The sequence below is a fragment of the Elgaria multicarinata genome, chromosome 8, assembly GCF_023053635.1.
Source record: "Elgaria multicarinata webbii isolate HBS135686 ecotype San Diego chromosome 8, rElgMul1.1.pri, whole genome shotgun sequence".
NCBI classification, from domain to species: Eukaryota; Metazoa; Chordata; class Lepidosauria; order Squamata; family Anguidae; genus Elgaria; species Elgaria multicarinata.
This window is the reverse complement of record NC_086178.1, coordinates 95,160,723-95,179,911: the sequence shown is the minus strand read 5'-3', so window position 1 is coordinate 95,179,911 and position 19,189 is coordinate 95,160,723. Positions and strand designations below refer to the sequence as shown.

The window sequence follows — 19,189 nt, the reverse complement described above, 5'->3', positions numbered from 1 at the left end:
CGCTCTGCTCCTTGGTATACTAGAAAGCTGTAGTTAATGAGACAGGCTGGACATTGGCTAGAGCATAAATGGCATAAGACTTGAAAGGAAGATGACTGAGCACGCTCTAGAGCGCATAATCGTACCTACTGCATGGCAGTGTGGGGAGCAAAGAAGGCTTATTTTGCTGCCTCCATTGCATTCTCAGGAAGCCATCCAGTGGAACTCTTCTGGTTGGTTCGGGGGCTGCTAACACTCTCCCCAGCAAATGGGGCCCTGCCCCTGTTGAGGACCTGCTGCGACACTTTGAGGACAAAATTGCTTGCCTCCACAGTAAGCTTGACACTGTTGTTAGTGCAGCTCCAGTTGAGCTGTCTGATACCACCATCTGCCTGATTTTGTGGGATCAGTTCCTTTTATTGCAGCCTGATGATGTGGAGAAGGTGCTTCCAACGATGCGTCCAACCACTTGCCCTCTCAATCCCTGTCCCTCCTGGCTAATAAAAGCGAGCAGAGGGGGTTTGACTGGGTGGGTCCAGGGGGTGATAAATGCCTCACTCCGGGAAGGGGTGATTCCTGCTGTCCTTAAGAAGGAAGTAGTGCAATCACTCCTGAAGAAGCCCACCTTGGACCTGATGGTATTAGACAACTACCGTCCAGTCGTAAACACCCCTTTTTTAGGGAATGTACTTGAGAGGGTTGTTGGCGGAGCAACTGCAGGCACTCTTGGAGGATACTGATTATCTAGACCCATTCCAGTCTGGGTTCTGATCTGGTTACGGGACTGAATCAGCCTTGGTCGCCCTGATGGATGACCTTTCTCGAGAGAGGGACAGGGGGAATGCAACCCAGTTAATCCTGCTTGATCTCTCATTGGCTTTTGATACCATCGACCATGGTATCTTCCTGGATCTGAATCCTGACAAGACGTACTTGAGAGGGTTGTGGCAGTGCAACTCCAGACACTCTTGGAGGATACTGATTATCTAAACCCATTGCAGTCTGGGTTTTGATCTGGTTACAAGACTGAATCAGCCTTGGTTGCCCTGACAGAGGGACAGGGAGAGTGCAATCCTGTTAATTCTGATCAATCTCTCATTGGGTTTTGAAAACATCGGCCATGGTATCCTCCCATATTTACTCCGTGGGATGGGCATTGGAGGCACTGTGCTACAGTGGTTCCGGTCCTACCTACAGGGTCATTTTCAGAAAGTAACATTGGATGACCATTCCTCAGCCCCTTGGCAATTGAGCTATGGGGTGCCATAGGATACCATCTTGACCCCAATGTTATTTGACATCTATATGAAGCCACTGGGAGTGGTCATTAGGGGATTTGAAGCTAAATGCCATCACTATGCTGATGACACACAGCTCTATATCCCTGTGACAACTGAATCAGGTGAGACTGGGCAGGTTCTGGACTGGTGCCTAGGGCTGGATGAGGGCCAATAAACTGAAACTGAATCCTGACAAGACAAAAGCCCTGTGAGTGAGTGGTTCCCAAGTCCGGGAGATAGGCTCATTGCCTGTTCTGGATGGGGTTGCACTGCCTCTGAAAGAACAGGTTCGTAGTTAGGTCCATCTCTTAGGTCCATCTCTGTCGCTGGAGGCTCAAGTGGCCACAACAGCTCAGAATGCCTTTTACCAGCTTCAGCTGGTTCACCAGCTACGACCTCTCCTGGACAGGGACAGCTTGGCCATGGTGGTACAAGCTGGAGCTAGTGCAGAATGCTGCAGCTTGGCTGTTGTCTGGAGCTGAACCTTTCCAGCATGTTACTCCTCTGCTGAGGGAACTGCACTTGCTGCCTATTCACTACTGGGCCAGGTTTAAGGTTCTTGTACTAGTGTACAAAGCCCTAAACAACTCGGGACCAGCATACCTGAGACAGCGCCTTCTCCCCTACCAACCTGCCCGGTCACTGAGGTCATGCTCCTGGTGGTTCCACATAGACCTATCGTCCGACTGGAGTCCACCAGAGTAAGAGACTTCAGTGTGGTGCCCCCCACCTCCTATGGAACTCCCTGCCTCTGGAGGTCAGGCAGGCGCCAACTTTGTATTCCTTCTGGCACCTCCTGAAAATGTTGTTGTTCCAGGAAGCCTTCCCTTAATGACCAGCCGTGGGGTTTTTTTTGCACTTTGTTTCTTTTAAATGAACTTCTAATGCATTTTATTCTGTTTTTATTCTATTTTATTTTGTCCACAACTCCAAAATTCTGAATGGGGAGAGTTATATAAATATTGTAAATAAAATAAATGAATAAACAACTTATTCCAAAATGTGAGGTTAATTTCCAACTTTGACATATTAGAACACTCCTAACAAAGGGATCTTTTTAACATTTCGCTTTTGATTTCTGAGCTTTTAGGCTTACTCCAGCTATATATATTAACTTTCTCCACAGCCACTGGAGCTATAGATTCCCAAGAGAAGAATCTCAATCTATCACTCAATTTATCACTGTAAAAAAAGTTTACAGCTTTTTTAAAAATCCAAATATACAAAACGTGTGTTAAACTCATGTTTTTCTCAACCCTGTGTAATCCAGATGGCACCTCTATGAGCAGGTGTTTCCCCCCCCCCTCTTTCCCTCCCCAACATACTGGATGCAAGAATCTTTATATTTATTTCATACCCACTGCTTTCTGAATGCCACATGCCAGGACCACAAAACCCAGTACTATTCTACCACCTGCCTTCATCAACCTGCTCGTAGACTTTTTTAAAAAATGTATATGCTCCTGTTTATTTTATTGAGAAGAGTCTGTATGGCATATGCCAGGTGAGCAGACTTCAGGCTTGTGACATATACTTTGGTTTCTACTAGATCCTGAAGATCAATCAATTGGAGCTGGTACAAAAGACATACACTGAGAATTAAAGAATTCCGAGGCAATTCAGTAAACCCTTCAAAAAATCCAAAGCATTTGTTTTGAGTTCCAGAGCTGAAGGCAGCTCACAAAGCTTCCACACACAAACCCACTCCAGGTAACTAAAAGCTTTCTTCATTTCAGCAGGATAATTTAGGATGGTGGAGGAGAAGAGTCATTTTGTTGCTGCTATTGATAAGTAATTGGGAGTAAAAAAGAAAAGAAAAGAAGAAGCTTATGGATCTACAGCAAATCACCCAGAGTTCCACTAGTGGACCCAGATCTTCTGTCTGTTACTGGCTGATGCAATGTAGAGTGATCCGCTTTGTGCAGCTTACTTGCAGAAGTATTGAATACAAACTTAGTATTTAAATCAAGGGCATATAACTGGGTATAGGGGTTTGGATACAGACTTAATTAGGCCTCAGCTAGACCTACCTGGTCTAGCGCAATGGAGGGGCGACGATCTTGCGAATTTTTTATTGTGAAATCTCCCCCACGCAATGACCTCGGAGGGAGAGGACGTTGCGCCCGCCATTTTTTTCTTAAAGGAGAGAAGCACACGAACGGCCATGCACAAAAGGTGAGTTTTTTAAATTTTAAATTAATTTCTTCACTCTCCCCACCCCACCCCCAATGGGCGCAGAGCTCCTGAGGAGCTCTGAGCCCCATGCGCGGGTTCCGGCTCCTTGTGAGGAACCATGAGGAACCAAGACAAACCGTGACACCCGCACACACTTTCCATGGTCTCAGGATCAGCCCAAGACCATGGAAAAAGCAGGAGGAGGTCAAGATCGAAGAGGAGGTCAAGATCCTGGGGCAAGGCAGGGATAATCCCTCCCTGCTCCCGCTATCCCCTGTGCATCATGTAGACGCACAGGGATGATCCCGGGGATTGCCCCGGGATTTCACCCCGTCTAGCTATGGCCTCAGCTGCAAGTAGTTCCCATTGAAATCTATAAAACTTAAGTCATGGCTAACTTGTCTTGTTGATTTCAGTGGGAAAGAAATTCAACTAACTGTTTGACTGAAAGCATTTGATCTGAAGGTTCCCTAGTTGCAAGGACCTGTGAAAACGGACCAGAGGGAGCAGGCAAGCTATTTGTTTATTTTATTTTATTTTAAATGCCAAGGCTTCGTTTAATCTCATGTATGGGAGGCTAACAAAGATTTGGGGTTATAAAACGCAGGGTGTTTGCTTTGACTTAAACTGGTGAATAATGTGAGCATAAAACATAAGATGGGTTGAATGAAGACTCTGCCTTCCACTGACAAAAGGACTCCTTCCAACCACTGGTGGCTTCTGAACTAGTGAAGCATTTCTACTGGCAGAATAGAGAAAGGAGTTCAATTCCTCTGCTAATTCCGCCCTCCTCCTGCAGTCCCCTAACTGCCCCAGGAGGTGGGGAGGAGCTCCCAGAACAGCAAGGGAAGTGGCACAGGGGGCTGAAGGAAAATGAGGGATGTGGGGCTCTCCACAAAGGCTCAGTCTTCCAGAGGATTCTCAGCCCCCCTTTTAGAGTCAGGGCTTGGATCGAGGTCTTGGATCTAGGAGCAGCTTATCATAGGGGACAGTTGAGGACTGTCCATCCAAGCAAAACATCTATAGAACACTGTGTATATTACGGGACTGTGCACACAAAAAAGGAACCCATTCCTTCTTCTGTCCTTGAATACCATTCGAAGGTGGGAGAGAGATTCAATGGCTTCATGTGTCAAAGTGTTCTTTGAGGATGCTTTCTAGTACCTAGCTTCTCTTTTTAGGCTGTACATTTTAAATGTGACGGTAGAAAAGGATGGGTTGTTGTTGTTAACAAAAGCACATTGTGTATTTGCACATTAGAGGAACTGAGACATTTTTGTGTAGAGCCAAGGATACTGATTCAGGCAAAGTAGAACATCTTAAGTATATTGCTCTATTTGACTTTGTAATTTTCTTGGAGTGTACTGAAAATTCAGTGTGAAATTGTTTGGATAGACAGTAATCTTAATGATCCTTCCTTGGGGCTTTTGGAAGGGACAGGAAAAAAAGCTATTTTCTTTATGTACTATTTTGTCCTTCCAGTACAAAAGAGAAATGCACTAGCGCTTAGGACTGTGCAATTATTGTTTCCCTTTTCTTAGAAAGGTTTTCAAAGGTTTGTCAAATTGGCTGGCCAGGATTAAAAGAGCCCTGTGCATGTGTCTCCACACACCAGGGCAGGGTCTACACTACTGCTTTATAATGGTTTATAGTGGTATTGACAACCTTTGAAGCCCATGACACATTCCATATACCATTTTCAAACCACTAATCCTGCTTAGTGTAGATCTGGCATTTTAATGTTATTTTCATTCATATATGCATTTTTGTGTGCACTCTTCCATAATATACACATTTTTCTATGGATGCTTTGATTGGAGAACTCGGTTGCAAAATTCAGAGAATTGTGAATGTTGTTGGATAACCAAGTTCTGGTTTGTGTATCAGTTTGAAAGTGCGCAATTCAGTAAATTTGTCTTAAAATGCACACTGAATTATTTTATCCCTCACTGCTAACTGCAAGCCTTGGTACATATGGTAGTGCTTCCCACACAGCTCCATTTATCCCAGACATGAATTGGTAAAAAAACGTATACATAATACCACTGTCTTGTTGAAGAAACACATGGAAAGGAAGTAATCTCTGGGCCAGTTTCTTTCTATACAAACTATTTTTTCTGCAACACTTCTGCCAGAATGTACTATCCCAGCATAGTGTAGTGTTTGTGTAGCTATATCAGTGGGTCTGAAACATCCCTAAGACTTATTGGTTACTAAGCAAAGCCAAGACTAATATACAGCTTTAACACTCAGTGTACTGAAATGATAGCTGGTAAAAAAAAATTAAAAAAAATCCCCGCCCTGGGTAGGTGACAGAACATAAGAAGGACAATCACTAGAGTCACTTTCCAGCCTGAAGGTAGTTTTCATCACATCTGTGAAGGATCTTTTTATCCAAAAGATGAATGAGCAACAATGAAACACCTGCAGTTTATAGTGATGTTATCAGTTTAATATCACTCCATTGATGGAAGGTACTTTGATCCAGTGGAAGGTTCCATCAATGGAATAGGCAAGGCGATCGCATGCAGCCACCCATGCTATCTCCCATGTTGTTCCTCCAACCTTCCAGAGCTGATTTTTGGGGCTATGGGGGAGTTTCAGGGAGGGCAGGGATTCATCCAAAATCACCTCACTCCTTGTTCTGCTGATGGGATTCTCTGCTGGATTAAAGAGCATTCTGTCAGCAGAGTGACACCAAAACCTGGTTCACACGTAACGACAACCCAAAGTGTGGGTTGAGTATGGGTTGTTGTTGAATCATACATTTTGTTACATGTAAACCCTGCATTAATAATAATAATTATGGGTTGTCAAGCATGAACACCCTAGGAAGAGAACCAGTGGTTTGTTGTTCAGAGTTACCGACCCATAGTTAAACTATAGGGCAGGGTTTGCATGTAATGACAACCCACGATTCAACGTCAGTCCATACGCAACTCGTACTCTGGGTTGTTACATATGAACCAGATTCTATTGGATATAACCCATAGTTTTAAAGAACCAGATACTAGATATACTATAATCAGTAACCTCAGCATTGGTATGTTCTCTTTTTGAAAAAGTCCAGTAATTTATACAAAACCAAAGACACACCAGTAGGTTTGCATAAAGTCATTTCTTCTCCCTAGAGATCCCTGCGAACTGTAATTCTCTATTAGAGATTTCCTTACAAGCACTACTACAATGAGAATTCTCATTACCCTCTCCAAACTAAAATGCCCATGATTCATTGGATACAGCCATGATGTTTAATGCAATGTAAGCTTCTAGTACAGATATGCCCAGAAACCACAATGAAGAAGAACAAATGTTGCATTAATTCAAGACTTTTCAGTTCCAGTATGATTTGTTTCTTAACCATTGGACTTGACTCCCAGTAGGTCACTTCATTGTTTAACAGTGCTAAAAGGCTCATCCAGAGAAAATAACTCCCAGCAAATTAAAAGGAAAACAAAAAGGACAAAGATAAACATCACATTGTCTCTCCCCAGGGCAAGCACTGCACAATGATTTAAACATTCATCTTGGCATTTCAGTACTTCATGCTGAATACTTCAATTATCAGTTCTATTAGTTTTGACACTCACTTGTCACCTGTCAGTATAAGCTCTTTTGTGTTTTTCATTTTGAATATGGCAACTGCTTCTAGCTCATTCAATATATATATATATATATATATATATATATATATATATATATATATATATCCTGCATAATTACCTTGTGAAGTCTGTCATCTCCATCATAATCACACACATCCGTTTAGCCAGAACGATGATGTCATTGCTAGTATCATCCCATATTTCAATCTCTGCATCAAGCTTACTCTTGACTTTCTTAAAATCAGCCACTTGTTCAGCTATCTTTTCTTTCTCCGCCTCTGGCAATTGAGTCATCTTTGCCTGCAATGTAAGACAATTTGATTTGCAAAACATCTGCCTTTGTCAGTGGATGTCCTCCTTTTGTTGATGCAAATGGACGTTAATAAATGACTACTCTGAATGAGATGTCATTCCGAAACAACAGCTGAGATTTAATCTTCATATCTCTGGCCCGTATCTTTGTCCGAGAGATGGCTGGTCCCGTTTTAGGTACCTACAAGAGTTGTAACTACATCATTATGTGTTCTATGCACACGTAAATATTGTTGCCCTTGAGGATTCTTTGTAGTGGGCCAAGCCACACAGAGTTAGGGGAAGAGGGCAATTTATACTCACACTGTATCCGTGTCCCTAAGTGCAACGCAATCTTTTTCCTGGCAGGAGTTAATAGAAGAAAGTAAAATGGTGTTCCCCTTATAGAATTTATTTATTTATTTTATTATTTATTTTATTACATTTATATACTGCCCCACAGCCGAAGTTCTCTGGGCTGTTTACAACAATTAAAAATAGTAAACATTAAAAGTATACAAAATTTAAAAACCATAAAAACATAAAAAACAGTATAAAAACAACAGTATCCATTTAAAAACAATTCTGGGGTCCATTAAAAACAAACTTAACGTTGTTAAATGCTGTTAAAACTCCTGGGAGAAGAGAAAAGTCTTGACCTGGTGCCGAAAAGATAACAATGTTGGCGCCAGGCGAGCCTCATCGGGGAGATCATTCCACAGTTGGGGGGCAACCACTGAAAAGGCCCTCTCCCTTGTTGCCATCCTCCGAGCTTCCCTCGGAGTAGGCACTCGGAGAAGGACCTTAGATGTTGAGCGCAGTGTACAGGTAGGTTCATGTCGGGAGAGGCGTTCCATCAGGTATTGTGGTCCCAAGCCGTGTAAGGCTTTATAGGTTAAAACCAGCACCTTGAATTGGGCTCGGAAACATATAGGCAGCCAAAGCAAGCGGGCCAGAATCGGTGTTATATGCTCAAACTTCCCTGTTCCAGCTATCAATCTGGCCGCTGCATTTTGCACAAGCTGCAGCTTCCGGACCGTCTTCAAAGGCTGCCCCATAGAAGAAAGTAAAATGGTGTTCCCCTAATAGAAGAAAGTAAAATGGTGTTTATGAGGGGATTACTGGGGTGGGGGAGGGAATCTCTTCCCTGTAGAAAGGCAGGTTTTGTTCCCTTACAACAAATGGATCCCTGATCGTGTTCTTAGTCATGCTAGGTTATGACAGAATGTTGAGAACTAGCTTTCACCTGTATTTAATATAAAATATATTTATTTACTACATGTACATTCCACCTTTCCTTCAAGGAGCTCAAGGTAGCAGCAAAAGCAGAGAGTTCCTGAAATGCCTCGCAGGGGCTGCAAATCAGCCAAATCTGTTTCCACCCCGCCACCGCTCACTCCACCCAAGGGCCTCTCGGGTCAATCAGCTGATGAAATGTCTTCGGTGGACTACGTTGCCCTAAAAAGGGCTGAGCTCCAACTGGGTCTCCGTGCCACAGGGAAGAATGCTGAACTTGTAGAAAGGCTGAAAGCTTTTCATGGAGAGCCTCGACAGAAAACAACAGGTGATTGTGGTGCAAATTAAGAAGCAAACGAGAATGAAGAGTGTCAGCACAATCCCGAGGCCATTCCAGAAATCCCCTATTTGGATGTGACCAAAGATGTAAAAACTGGGCCCTCCAAAGAGAAAACAGATATGATCCGGGGTTGGTGTGTGGTCCGTGGGATGGTGCTGCACTGCCCCCCATCTAGCTGGGCTCCTCTGCTGCTCAAAGAGGCTTGCTTTGCATCCAGGATGGAAAAGACCTCATCCCCTTTCACCTGCCCCCACTCAACATCACTGTCCCAGAGGGCCTGTCAGACAACTACATCTGCATAGACTGTGTGATCAGGAACTGAGAGAAACCCAAGCGATGTCTCCTGTGCCAGCAAGTACAAGGGAAAGATAATGGGACCCGCTTGTCCCAGAATGCCTTAAGGAACCTGAGCCCTGTTCAGAATGGTGTATCTCAGCTGTCGCTCCTTGCAACTGGTGCCTCTAAAGACAAAAGACGGTCGACAGAGATTAGGAAATTGTACCAGTCTCAAGAAGACCAGGCTTATGCCCAGCGGGTAGATGGGATCCTTTCTCAGATGGCCTGTGGAGAGGTCGGAATGGACCCAGCTTTGCGTCCCTTCCAGACCCTAGTTTTCCATTCCCCCGCTCCTTTTGATAGATGAGATTTGCATGTAGAAGGTGGGTAGGAACTGGCAAAAGGACTGAGAGCGAAGATCCAAGAGAAACACTGTCTCGTGTTTTAAATGGATATTGTTGTTTTTTATACTTTTGGTGGTTTTTAAATTTTGTATATCTGTTTTTAATGTTCATTATTTTTAACTTCTGTAAATGGCCCAGAGAGCTTCAGCTATGGGGCAGTATATAAATGTAATAAGTAAGGAAATAAATAAGGTGGTGTATGTGGTCTCCCTCCCTTTTATTTAGCCCAACAAAAATCCTGTAAGAGAGTTTCATCTCAGAGAGAGAGAGAGAGGCTGGCCCAAGGTCACTTAGTGAGCTTCATAGCTAAAGGGAGATTTGAACATAGATCTCTTCAGTCTTAGTTACACTTAGTTACACATTATAGACGGGACCTGGGTCAGGTAAATTAAATTTTGATTAGCTGGGGATTCTTGCTAGGTGGAAAAGTATGGTTGGGAAATGACAGTTGACATTTAAGGATTTGATAGTTAGGGATTCAGGGATACTGTGGGTAGTCTGAGAGTGAGAAGGCCTGCTGGTTGGTGGGTGGTGTTATAAAAGGACTAGAAGAAAGCTGAGGAGAAAGTGAACAGCTGAGCCCTGAATATTAATCTATTACTTCTCTGTGGGATGACCATACATGAATGGTAAAGATCAGGAGTAAGAAGCAGGTGGCTGCATTATGCCAGGAGACTCCTCTAAAATCTTGCCAGAAGATAGTTACACAATCTGGCATTAAAACCCAGATAAATAGTCTTAACATCCATAAATACTACAGGAGAAGCTTTGGGAGTCAGAGGAACACTATCCAAGAGCTGAACCTGGTTGTGTGTGTATCTGGCTGAGGTGGTAGTTTAGGGAATTTGGCTTGAGGTCAAATAATGGCATTAAGAGGTTTGTATTAGCAGCAGTATCTCTTGAATTCTTAAAATGCTTCTTTTGTTCATATGTTCTGGAAATGCCCAATAATCGCCTTCTTTTGGGAGGAAATCATCAGACACATAAAGTTTGTGTTGGAAAGGTCTTTAATATTATCTGATGTACGTGTTATCTTAAATTATGTACCTTCTTCTTAGAATGTAACACATGACCAACATAAATGGATTTGTCGTGCCCTCTTGACTGCTAAAAGACTGATACTACAACACTAGAAAAATAAAAGCTCACCACCATAATGCAATGGATTGAAGACCTAACAACAGTAGCAACATTTGAAAGAGTGTTATGTAGGCACCAATTAAAAATGAATTTGTATTTGGATGTTTAGTCTGCCTTTACTGAAGTTTATGTGCAATTTACTCCTTTCTTTTTCTTTTTTTCATTTAGAATATTGTAATATTTGAAACTGAGGCCTTTGAAGTTACATTTGCATTTTTTTGTTTTTTGTTTTCTTAAAACGTATAATAAAAAAATGATTTTAAAAAGTGTCAGCAAGCCTTTTTTTTGAAACCCCCAAAGTAAATATTAGTCTTCCATTATGTATAGGGATGTCAGAGGAATCCATCGGGGTGGGGGTGAAGTTTGCCAAACTTTCAGCAGCTTTGCCCCTCAGACTTTGCTTCGCTTACCCGCAAGGTGTCCCAAGTTGATCTGTATTGTGTCGGGCCAGCTCGTGGAATTTCAGGTTGTTCCCCCCTTAAAATTGCCATTTATGCAAACTGCAGCCATAATTTACACAAAATTTGGGCTTAACTTGTGCACATTGCAGCTGCAATATGCTTAATTTGCGCAAATTGCACTTGCCACAATATGAGTAAATGCCGATTTTAGTGGGGGGAGAATGAAAATCCTAGGTTTGGGGGGAAAGCCTGCAGCTCAGCTCACAAATGTACATCAGGCCCGGGGCTCTGGAGAAATCCAGCAAGCCCCCAAAGGTCCAGATTTTCCCACAATGAGCAGCCCCACTTATGTACAAAATATCCCTTTAATAAATCACCTTGTTTAATCATTCATCTTCTCTATACTGGTGGAACCCATCTCATGCCATGACCTCTTATATCAGGCTTCTAGGATGATTTAAAGTATTTTAAGAGAATTGGTGGTGGTGGAAAAGAGCCAGCTTGTGGATCTCTTTAGTAACAGAGAGTTCCTTAGGCCTAGCAATAAGTATATGCAAAAAATGAGAAACCTCATAGGTTGGATCCCCCTGTAAAGGAGCACTGGGGGGGGGGGGAAGGTGCTCACATTTAAGAATGTGAATGACATAAATTGAGCTTTGAGGAGGAATTCAGAGAATCTAAAACTACTTTAGAAGGGCCAAACAGGCTGAGCCCAGCCCAGTCTGTCTCATGAATGGAGCTCTCTGCTCACAGGAGAAAATGCCAGTTCATGGGGCAGTACAAGGAGGGAGTGGAAAGGACACAAAATAAGATCGTACCCCACAGTCTTTTCAGTATACCAACAAGCAGAACTAGCTTTATAAGCAAATATTTTCTATAAAGACACAACTCTGATTCTTCTCCCTTAAGGCGTGAAATATGGATAAACTGTTCAGTCATTTCCAAGGTCCGTGTTCTATTTCTCCTTCTTCTTACACTTTAATTTCCAGGAATTGCCTGGAAGCCTGAATTTGGAGCTCTTTTTAATGATCATCAGCCTCTATGCAGCTGTCAATGGTTGTGCCATCTGCCTTGCCAAAAGGCGGTCAGAATAAATGCTTGAGGAGGGGGACTGCTCTGAAATTGTAATAGGAATGGCCAAAATCGGGGGAAAGAGAGCTAATGTCCGACATATTTCAATAGGAGATGACAGCTGAAGGTTATAGAAACCCATTCATTTGAGTAGCCACTGTAGGACAAACAAATTAATCTGAATCTAGAACACCGTTGAAAAGGGGAAAAACCTCTCATTCGAGTTATTGGGTTCACGAGAGGCAGGGAGCAAATTTATACTTCCCGCAGGGTTATCCTCAGTATGCCACTGTGTAGCTTCCCATATAAGCAAAGCACTGCCCTATACAGCAGTATAAAGTGCTCTAACTGAAGACAAGGGGTTTTATCCAGTAATGTACTAGTGGGTGTCTTGTCCCATTTGTCCCCATTGCACAGCCACCTTTGCTCCCCCCCCCCAAAGCTTCCTATGAGGGTTTGGGGACCTTCAAGAAAACCTTGGGATATGGTAGAGGGGACTGCGGTGGAAGACAGGCAAAGGTGGCTTGAGCAGACAGAAATTTGCTGCCCCACACTATATCCCAGGCCTTTCTTGAGGTTCCCCCATCCTCAGGAGAGGCTTTTCAGGACACAAAAGGGGTTCCAGAGGAAAGGAGGAGGCAGGAAATTCCCCTTGTCCAACTGGACCTGAGTGCAGGTACCATTAGATGCAACCTGATGTTCCAATGGAAGGCAAGTATCATATGGCTTCCACCAGTTCACATCTCCTACTCATCATGTATGAAGAACTGTAATTTCATTTCCATTGAAATGGCTCATGTTTGAATACACGTATGTCACCATCCCTTGGAAATGTGTACGAATGATACTTTGAAAGCATTTACTAGTTCTGCCAAGATTTCCCATTTTGAACATCACAACCTTCTCCAAATGGTAAACTAACCAAAACTTCCTGATGAGACTGAGAAAGATGGCAGAGAAGGATTGGCCCTAAAATGAAATCGGGATGATTACATATTGAAAATTGGTATGTGGATGTGTTATCTAGTTTCAGGAAAGACTATGCCCAATTTTTAAGAGATTTAATTCAACACAACTTTCTAAGGTGATTTTGACACATTGAAGTAGTCTAGTGAATGGTACTGAATACTAGGGTGATATTTCCCCCCCCCCAATTTGCACTTTTATGTGAGCTTACCCAATCCCGAAACCAAACATGAACCCAAACACAATATATGGTCAGAATTCTGAATTTGTCATGCATTCTGCAAAACAAAATAACACATTTGAAAAATGTGCATGGGAAAGTGCATACATTTCAAAAATGTACAAAGCATTACTTAGTGAGTCAGTAGAAACATGCACAAAACTGCATACATGTACAAAATAAGCACAAAATGTGCACATTTTGAACAATGTACATAAAATACGTACAACTTTTGTGCAAGAGAAAAGAGAGTCTTGCAATCCAATATGGACGTGAGTCAGAAAGAGCCTGGCAGTGGAAAAACAGGAACTTTGGCAAGATTGAACTTGAAAGATTCACTCATCTCTTTTGAAAACATGACAGGATTGTGACTTACTGCAACATAGGTGGATTCCTGCATTGAGGAAGGAGTTGGACTCAATGGACTTATAGGCCCCTTCCAACTCTACTATTCTATGATTCTATGATTCTAGGTCAACCCTTTTCCATGCAATTGAGAACGTTGCAAGTTAGGAATCAGATACATTAGGAATTTGACACACAATGTTAATGTCAATCAGCCCCAGGTAATCGAAATTACATTTTAATCAACGTTCCTTGTTGTTGTTTTTAATAGTTGGCAATTTAAAAAAACTGAAAAGAACAAAAAAAATGTTTAAGAATATACAACTGAAAAGAAATATTTTTCCTCTTACGCATTTTACTCCTCTCAAAATGAGAGAACAGCTCACTTATACTGAAACATGAAGGTGGATCCTTTTACAATGAACTGTGAATAAATTCTACAGTTATGCTAGATGAATTATTAAAAATCATGCAAATCGTGAAGGAGAATGTAGCCTCTCTTCAGGTTTAGAATTCAATCCAACTTCCGGCAAACATGTTGAATTCATTGCAAACCATGTGCCATACAAGGTTGGGGGCCAGTTATAGGGCTCATGGCCTTTCATGGCACTACAGCTAGTACACCATACATTTAAAACTCGAACAAGCAACACACTTAGAAGCAAGTTTCTCTAGGTCATTCATTCTCACTTCCTTAGTAGCACTGGGCCTTGCTGCTCATAAATCATACACGATAATCAGACTACAGGGATTGATCTCTAGTATAATCTTCTCTGATGTCTAAGTCGCAGACGCCAGGACTTCAGATTCAAGCGGGACAATATTTAAAAGTATTGTCGGTCGAAACAGGGGTAGAGGCTGGCTCAGAGCTGCAGTAAACTAAATCTAATAAATGCAAATGAGAAATTTAATTCTCTCATTTTACATCCTCCCCTTTTCCTCCCTTGGTGCCGGTTAGTAATGCAAAATGCCTGCTGTAGCAAGGCAGCATTGCCAGTAGGGATGGTCAAATCAGTCCATTTCTGGTCCACATCACTTCTGCGTGCATTTGATCATATGTCCATTCTGTGCAATTTCTGCATCCGTCTGCAACTATGCATGAAAATTCACATGCCCATAGTACAGTATCTGGTAAGGTGTCCAATGCACCATCTAGTTCACCTGTAAGGGATCAGTTTCCGTTTTTGAGGCCTAAGGATGCAGAGAAGATGCTTGTAGCTGTTCAGCCTAAGACCTGCTCTCTCAACCTTAGCACATCATGGCTTATTCGAGTTAGCTGAGAGGGGTTGGCTGAGTGAATCTGGGGACTGGAGAATGCATCATAGAGTGGTGCTTTGTAGGAGGTGGTTCTGAGGGCTTTATCCCATGTACCCATTTCCCTCGAATTATCCCCATAGTGTAAAGCTGTTGCCATTGTTGTTGTTGTTGTTGTTAACTAAATCACATCCCTTTGCATACCAAGAAAGGGGGAGAAATGTAAAAAAATCATAAAAAATCAACGGATGACCCAATCTGATTCAAATTTGGTATGCTTAAAGCCCTCCTTAAAATGTATTACTGTGCCAATTTTTATGTCTTTATCTTTAAAACTAGGGATGTGTTCTACTCCGATTAGAATCAGAGAATCAGAAGCAAATTGGCCTGCTCCGCCTTGCCCAGAGGCGGAGTAGAAGCGGACTGGGGACCCGTAGAAGCACGGCGAAGAGAAGCGCTCAAAAGCGGAGCGCTTCTCTTTTCGCGGACCGATCCGATCGCCATTTTGAAAAATTTCGCCCATAGGATTGCATTGCGGAAAAGAATAGGGGATAACTGTGTTGTTTTTTAAGCTATCTTTCTGAAACTTCTTGTGCTTAGAGAGTCGTGGCTGGGGGTCATTTTGAGCCTACTCTCAGCTCTCTGCGTGCTGCGGTTCGCTTGCTAGAATTTTTGGAAAAATCGGGTAAAACAGCGGGAAAATGTACCTTTTCGAAGGGCTGAGGGGCAGAGTCAACTCTCGGTCATGATCACATGATCCCAAAGTTGGAGGAGGGGATAGGCAAAATGGGTAACTTGGGATTCTGGGAACTTCTCTTTCTTAGTCTGAACGGACTTTTCCCAGTGTTTTTTAAAACAGTAGCCCCACCAAATGCACAAACACAACCTGAAATCATATACTAAGCCAATAATAAGAGATCGAAAACACAGCACTGCTACACACCCTAACTTTGGGGAACAACTGAGTAGATGTGGTGCAAGGGGATGAGCTCCCCTAGGGCATGTGGACGTGCCGTGTGCACTCTCCTGTCCTTGGAGGGCCATCAGAGCCCTCCAAAGGTAAATCACTGAAGAGAATGCCTATCATGAGTTGAAGTGATCGTTTGCTTCTTAAAGACTGGTACCTAGACAGGACCAGTCAAATTGGCAGATGATTCCCCCTCCCCTTGGGCACGTCCACTCCCCTCTTACTGGTAAAAGACAGATATAGCCTTTTTAAAAAAATTCTTGTTGTTTATTCAGCAACACTGCTGCTTTTAATTCCACCCCTCCTTTGTTTATTTATTTATTTATTTATTCCATTTTATATGCATTACTGGCTTTGAAACTATCCTTGGCTCACTTCCTTGTGCCCCCAGAAATGTCGGCTGCCTGCCTGCCTTCCCTCCCTCCTCCCCTGCCCACCTCGCAGGGATGGTTTTTGTGTGTTTTGCTTTGACTCAGGGGAGAAGTCCTTCCTGTGCTCAAGTTCCAAATCAATTTTTCAAGTGTGGAAGAAGATTCATATTTAGGTTTACCTCTACTCCCCAATTCATGGCATGTTGGGATTTCCTTTGAAATGGGCCCATTGAGCTGTCTGCAGATACTGGGGTGTCCGACTTTCATAAATTCCCCAAAAATCCGGGGATGATGGGATTGGCTTGAAACTTGGCATCCATGTGGACACATGGGTAAGCTGTCATGGGACTGAAGGTGAGGTTTCTGACATGCAAATTGATGTAGTTGTAAAATGGGACTTGATTTGGGGTGAGTTAAAAGGTTTAAGCCCAGCCAAAAATCAGGGGATGATGGGATTGCCTTGAGTCTTGGCATGCATGTGTATCCCTGGATAAGCTATCATGGTGCTGAGTTTGAGGTTTCTAACGTGCAAATTGATGGAGCTATCGAAAGGGGTGTGAATGGGGTGCCCAATTTTCAAAAATTCCCCCAAAATCAGGGGATGATGGGATTGGCTTGAAACTTGGCGTCCATGTGGACACATGGATAAGCTATCATGGTAGTGATTTTGAGGTTTCTAACATGAAAATTGACGGAGCTATCGAAAGGGGTGTGAATGGGGTGCCCGATTTTCAAAAATTCCCCAAAAATCAAGGGATGATGGGATTGGCTTGAAGCTTGGTGTGCATGTGTATACCTCCATGAAGTGTCATGGTGCCAAACTTGAGGTTTCTAACTTAAACAGAAAAAAAATTGTATACTTTCTTAGCTTTCAATGCAAGCCTATGGGGGGGAAACAGAGCTCCGATCCGGATCCGGAGCTCCGCAGCGGAACGGACATAGGCGGAGCGGGGGTGGAGCGAAGCAGCCCGATCCTCAAATCACGGATCTGGAAGAGAAGTGGAGCGGGGGGTCCGTGCACACCCCTATTTAAAACTTATGCAGATGTAAGCATTTGTTTAATTTGTACTTTAAACATATCAAATCATCCTCCTGCGCCCCCAGTAGCTGCTCGGAGAACAACAAAAGATTAGCTCCTAAAGAGGTAGTTAAATAGGCTGGGTTTTTTTATATATGAAGCACAATTAAAGCAGGATGTATGGGAGTACTTCACAGTCAAAGCAGATTATAAACTGGAAAACTCTGCAGAGGCCACCAGTGAGGGAGGAAGCAGCAGCCAGGCACCTCTCCACCGTGCCTGGGTCCAGCTCCAGCTGAGAGCCCCCTCCCTCCTGCTGTCAACTGTAACTACTGAACTTTACAACTAAGATTGTAGTGCCTGAATTTGCTTTCCTTTTCCCCCTCCTCCTCCTCCCTCCCAATCCCCTTTCCTTTTGTGTCACGTCTTTTAGATTGTAAGCCTGTGGGCAGGGACTATCAAGAAATACTTTTGTAAGCCGCCGTGAGAGCCTTTTTTGGCTGAATGACGGCATAAAATCCTTAAATAAATAAATAAAATAAATAAAACTTCGGAGTCCTTTGTACACAATTTGCAGTGATTGCACAGTGTAACCCTGGTGTGATGAAGCTATGAGTCTAGTACTGAAAAAGCCCTCCTTAGATCCAGATGCTAAGTAGTGTACCAACTGCTGCCCAATCACTAATGCCCCTTTTCTGGGCAAGATGCTTCAGAGGTGGTGACTAGGCAATTGCAGATGTTCTTGGAGGATACTGAGCATCTCAACCCATTTCAGATTGGGTTCACATCTACACTACTGCTTTAAAGTGCTATCGTAGAATCATAGAATAGTAGAGTTGGAAGGGGCCTAAAAGGCCATCGAGTCCAACCTCCTGCTCATTGCAGAAATCCACCCTAAAGCATACCTGACACATGGTTGTCCAGATGCCTCTTGAATGCCTCTAGTGTGGGAAAAACCACAACCTCCCTAGGTAACCGGTTCCATTGTCGTACTGCTCTAGCAGTCAGGAAGTTTTTTCCTGATGTCCAGCCAGAATCTGACTTCCTGTAACTTGAGCCCGTTATTCTGTGTATGGAATAACGTATATGGAGTGTGTATATGGAGTGTGTCCTGGGCCCCAACAGTTGTCAAAACTGTTATAAAGCACTTTAAAGGGCTTTAAAGCAGTAGTGTAGATCCTGCCCTGGTTTTAAGAGAGAATCAGCTTTCGGCACCCTGACCTCTTGTAGAAGAGAGACAGAAGGAGTGAAACTCTGTTGATCCTACTTGCCTGCTATCTATGGACAACCAGGACACATCTGCACTCACCTATTATGTGCTGTAACTACATTTGAACTTATGAGGTTCTGACAAGGAGATGCTACATTGAAATTCAAGGATGTAAGGAAGAACAAATAAATAGGAAGTTCCCCAGAGATATGAGATATATGCAAGTATGATGCTAAAAGCAAGGAGGGAAGCTGAATTACTCCTCACAAATTTCCTCAGAACCCAAGTTTATTAGCCGCTGTCAGCAGATATCTATTCTTTTTCTTTTTTAAAAAAAAGGGAGATGTCTTCTAAAGCCCTCCAGTCTTCAAACAAGTGCATGGATTTACACTATGATGTTTCCCATATTCCTCACAACTGAAGGTCATTTCCTCCTTTATGCACAATGTGACAGTCTTGTCTCTCTTAAAAAATAATAATATAGTTGAGGATTTCAACAGTATCCTTGAAATTATAGAATTGTCGCTTGTGAATATCTGCTCAGACAACTGTTACTTCAAACACTAACACAACTTTTATCGAAGAAGCTGCACAATTTTCTGCGATATTGCAGCTCCCTGTCTTTCTCTTAGGGTTAAAC

General features: G+C 42.9%; 1 protein-coding gene across 1 annotated transcript in view; it reads right to left on the bottom strand.

The window, feature by feature from the left end:
* The window catches only part of CTNNA3 (catenin alpha 3), a 902,456-nt gene that overhangs the window by 68,659 nt on the left and 814,608 nt on the right, over positions 1 to 19,189 (bottom strand). Inside the window, exon 15 of the mRNA XM_063133292.1 lies at positions 7,158 to 7,339. Within this exon, the coding sequence (XP_062989362.1) occupies positions 7,158 to 7,339 (182 nt within the window). The remainder of the gene's footprint in view (positions 1 to 7,157; positions 7,340 to 19,189) is intronic.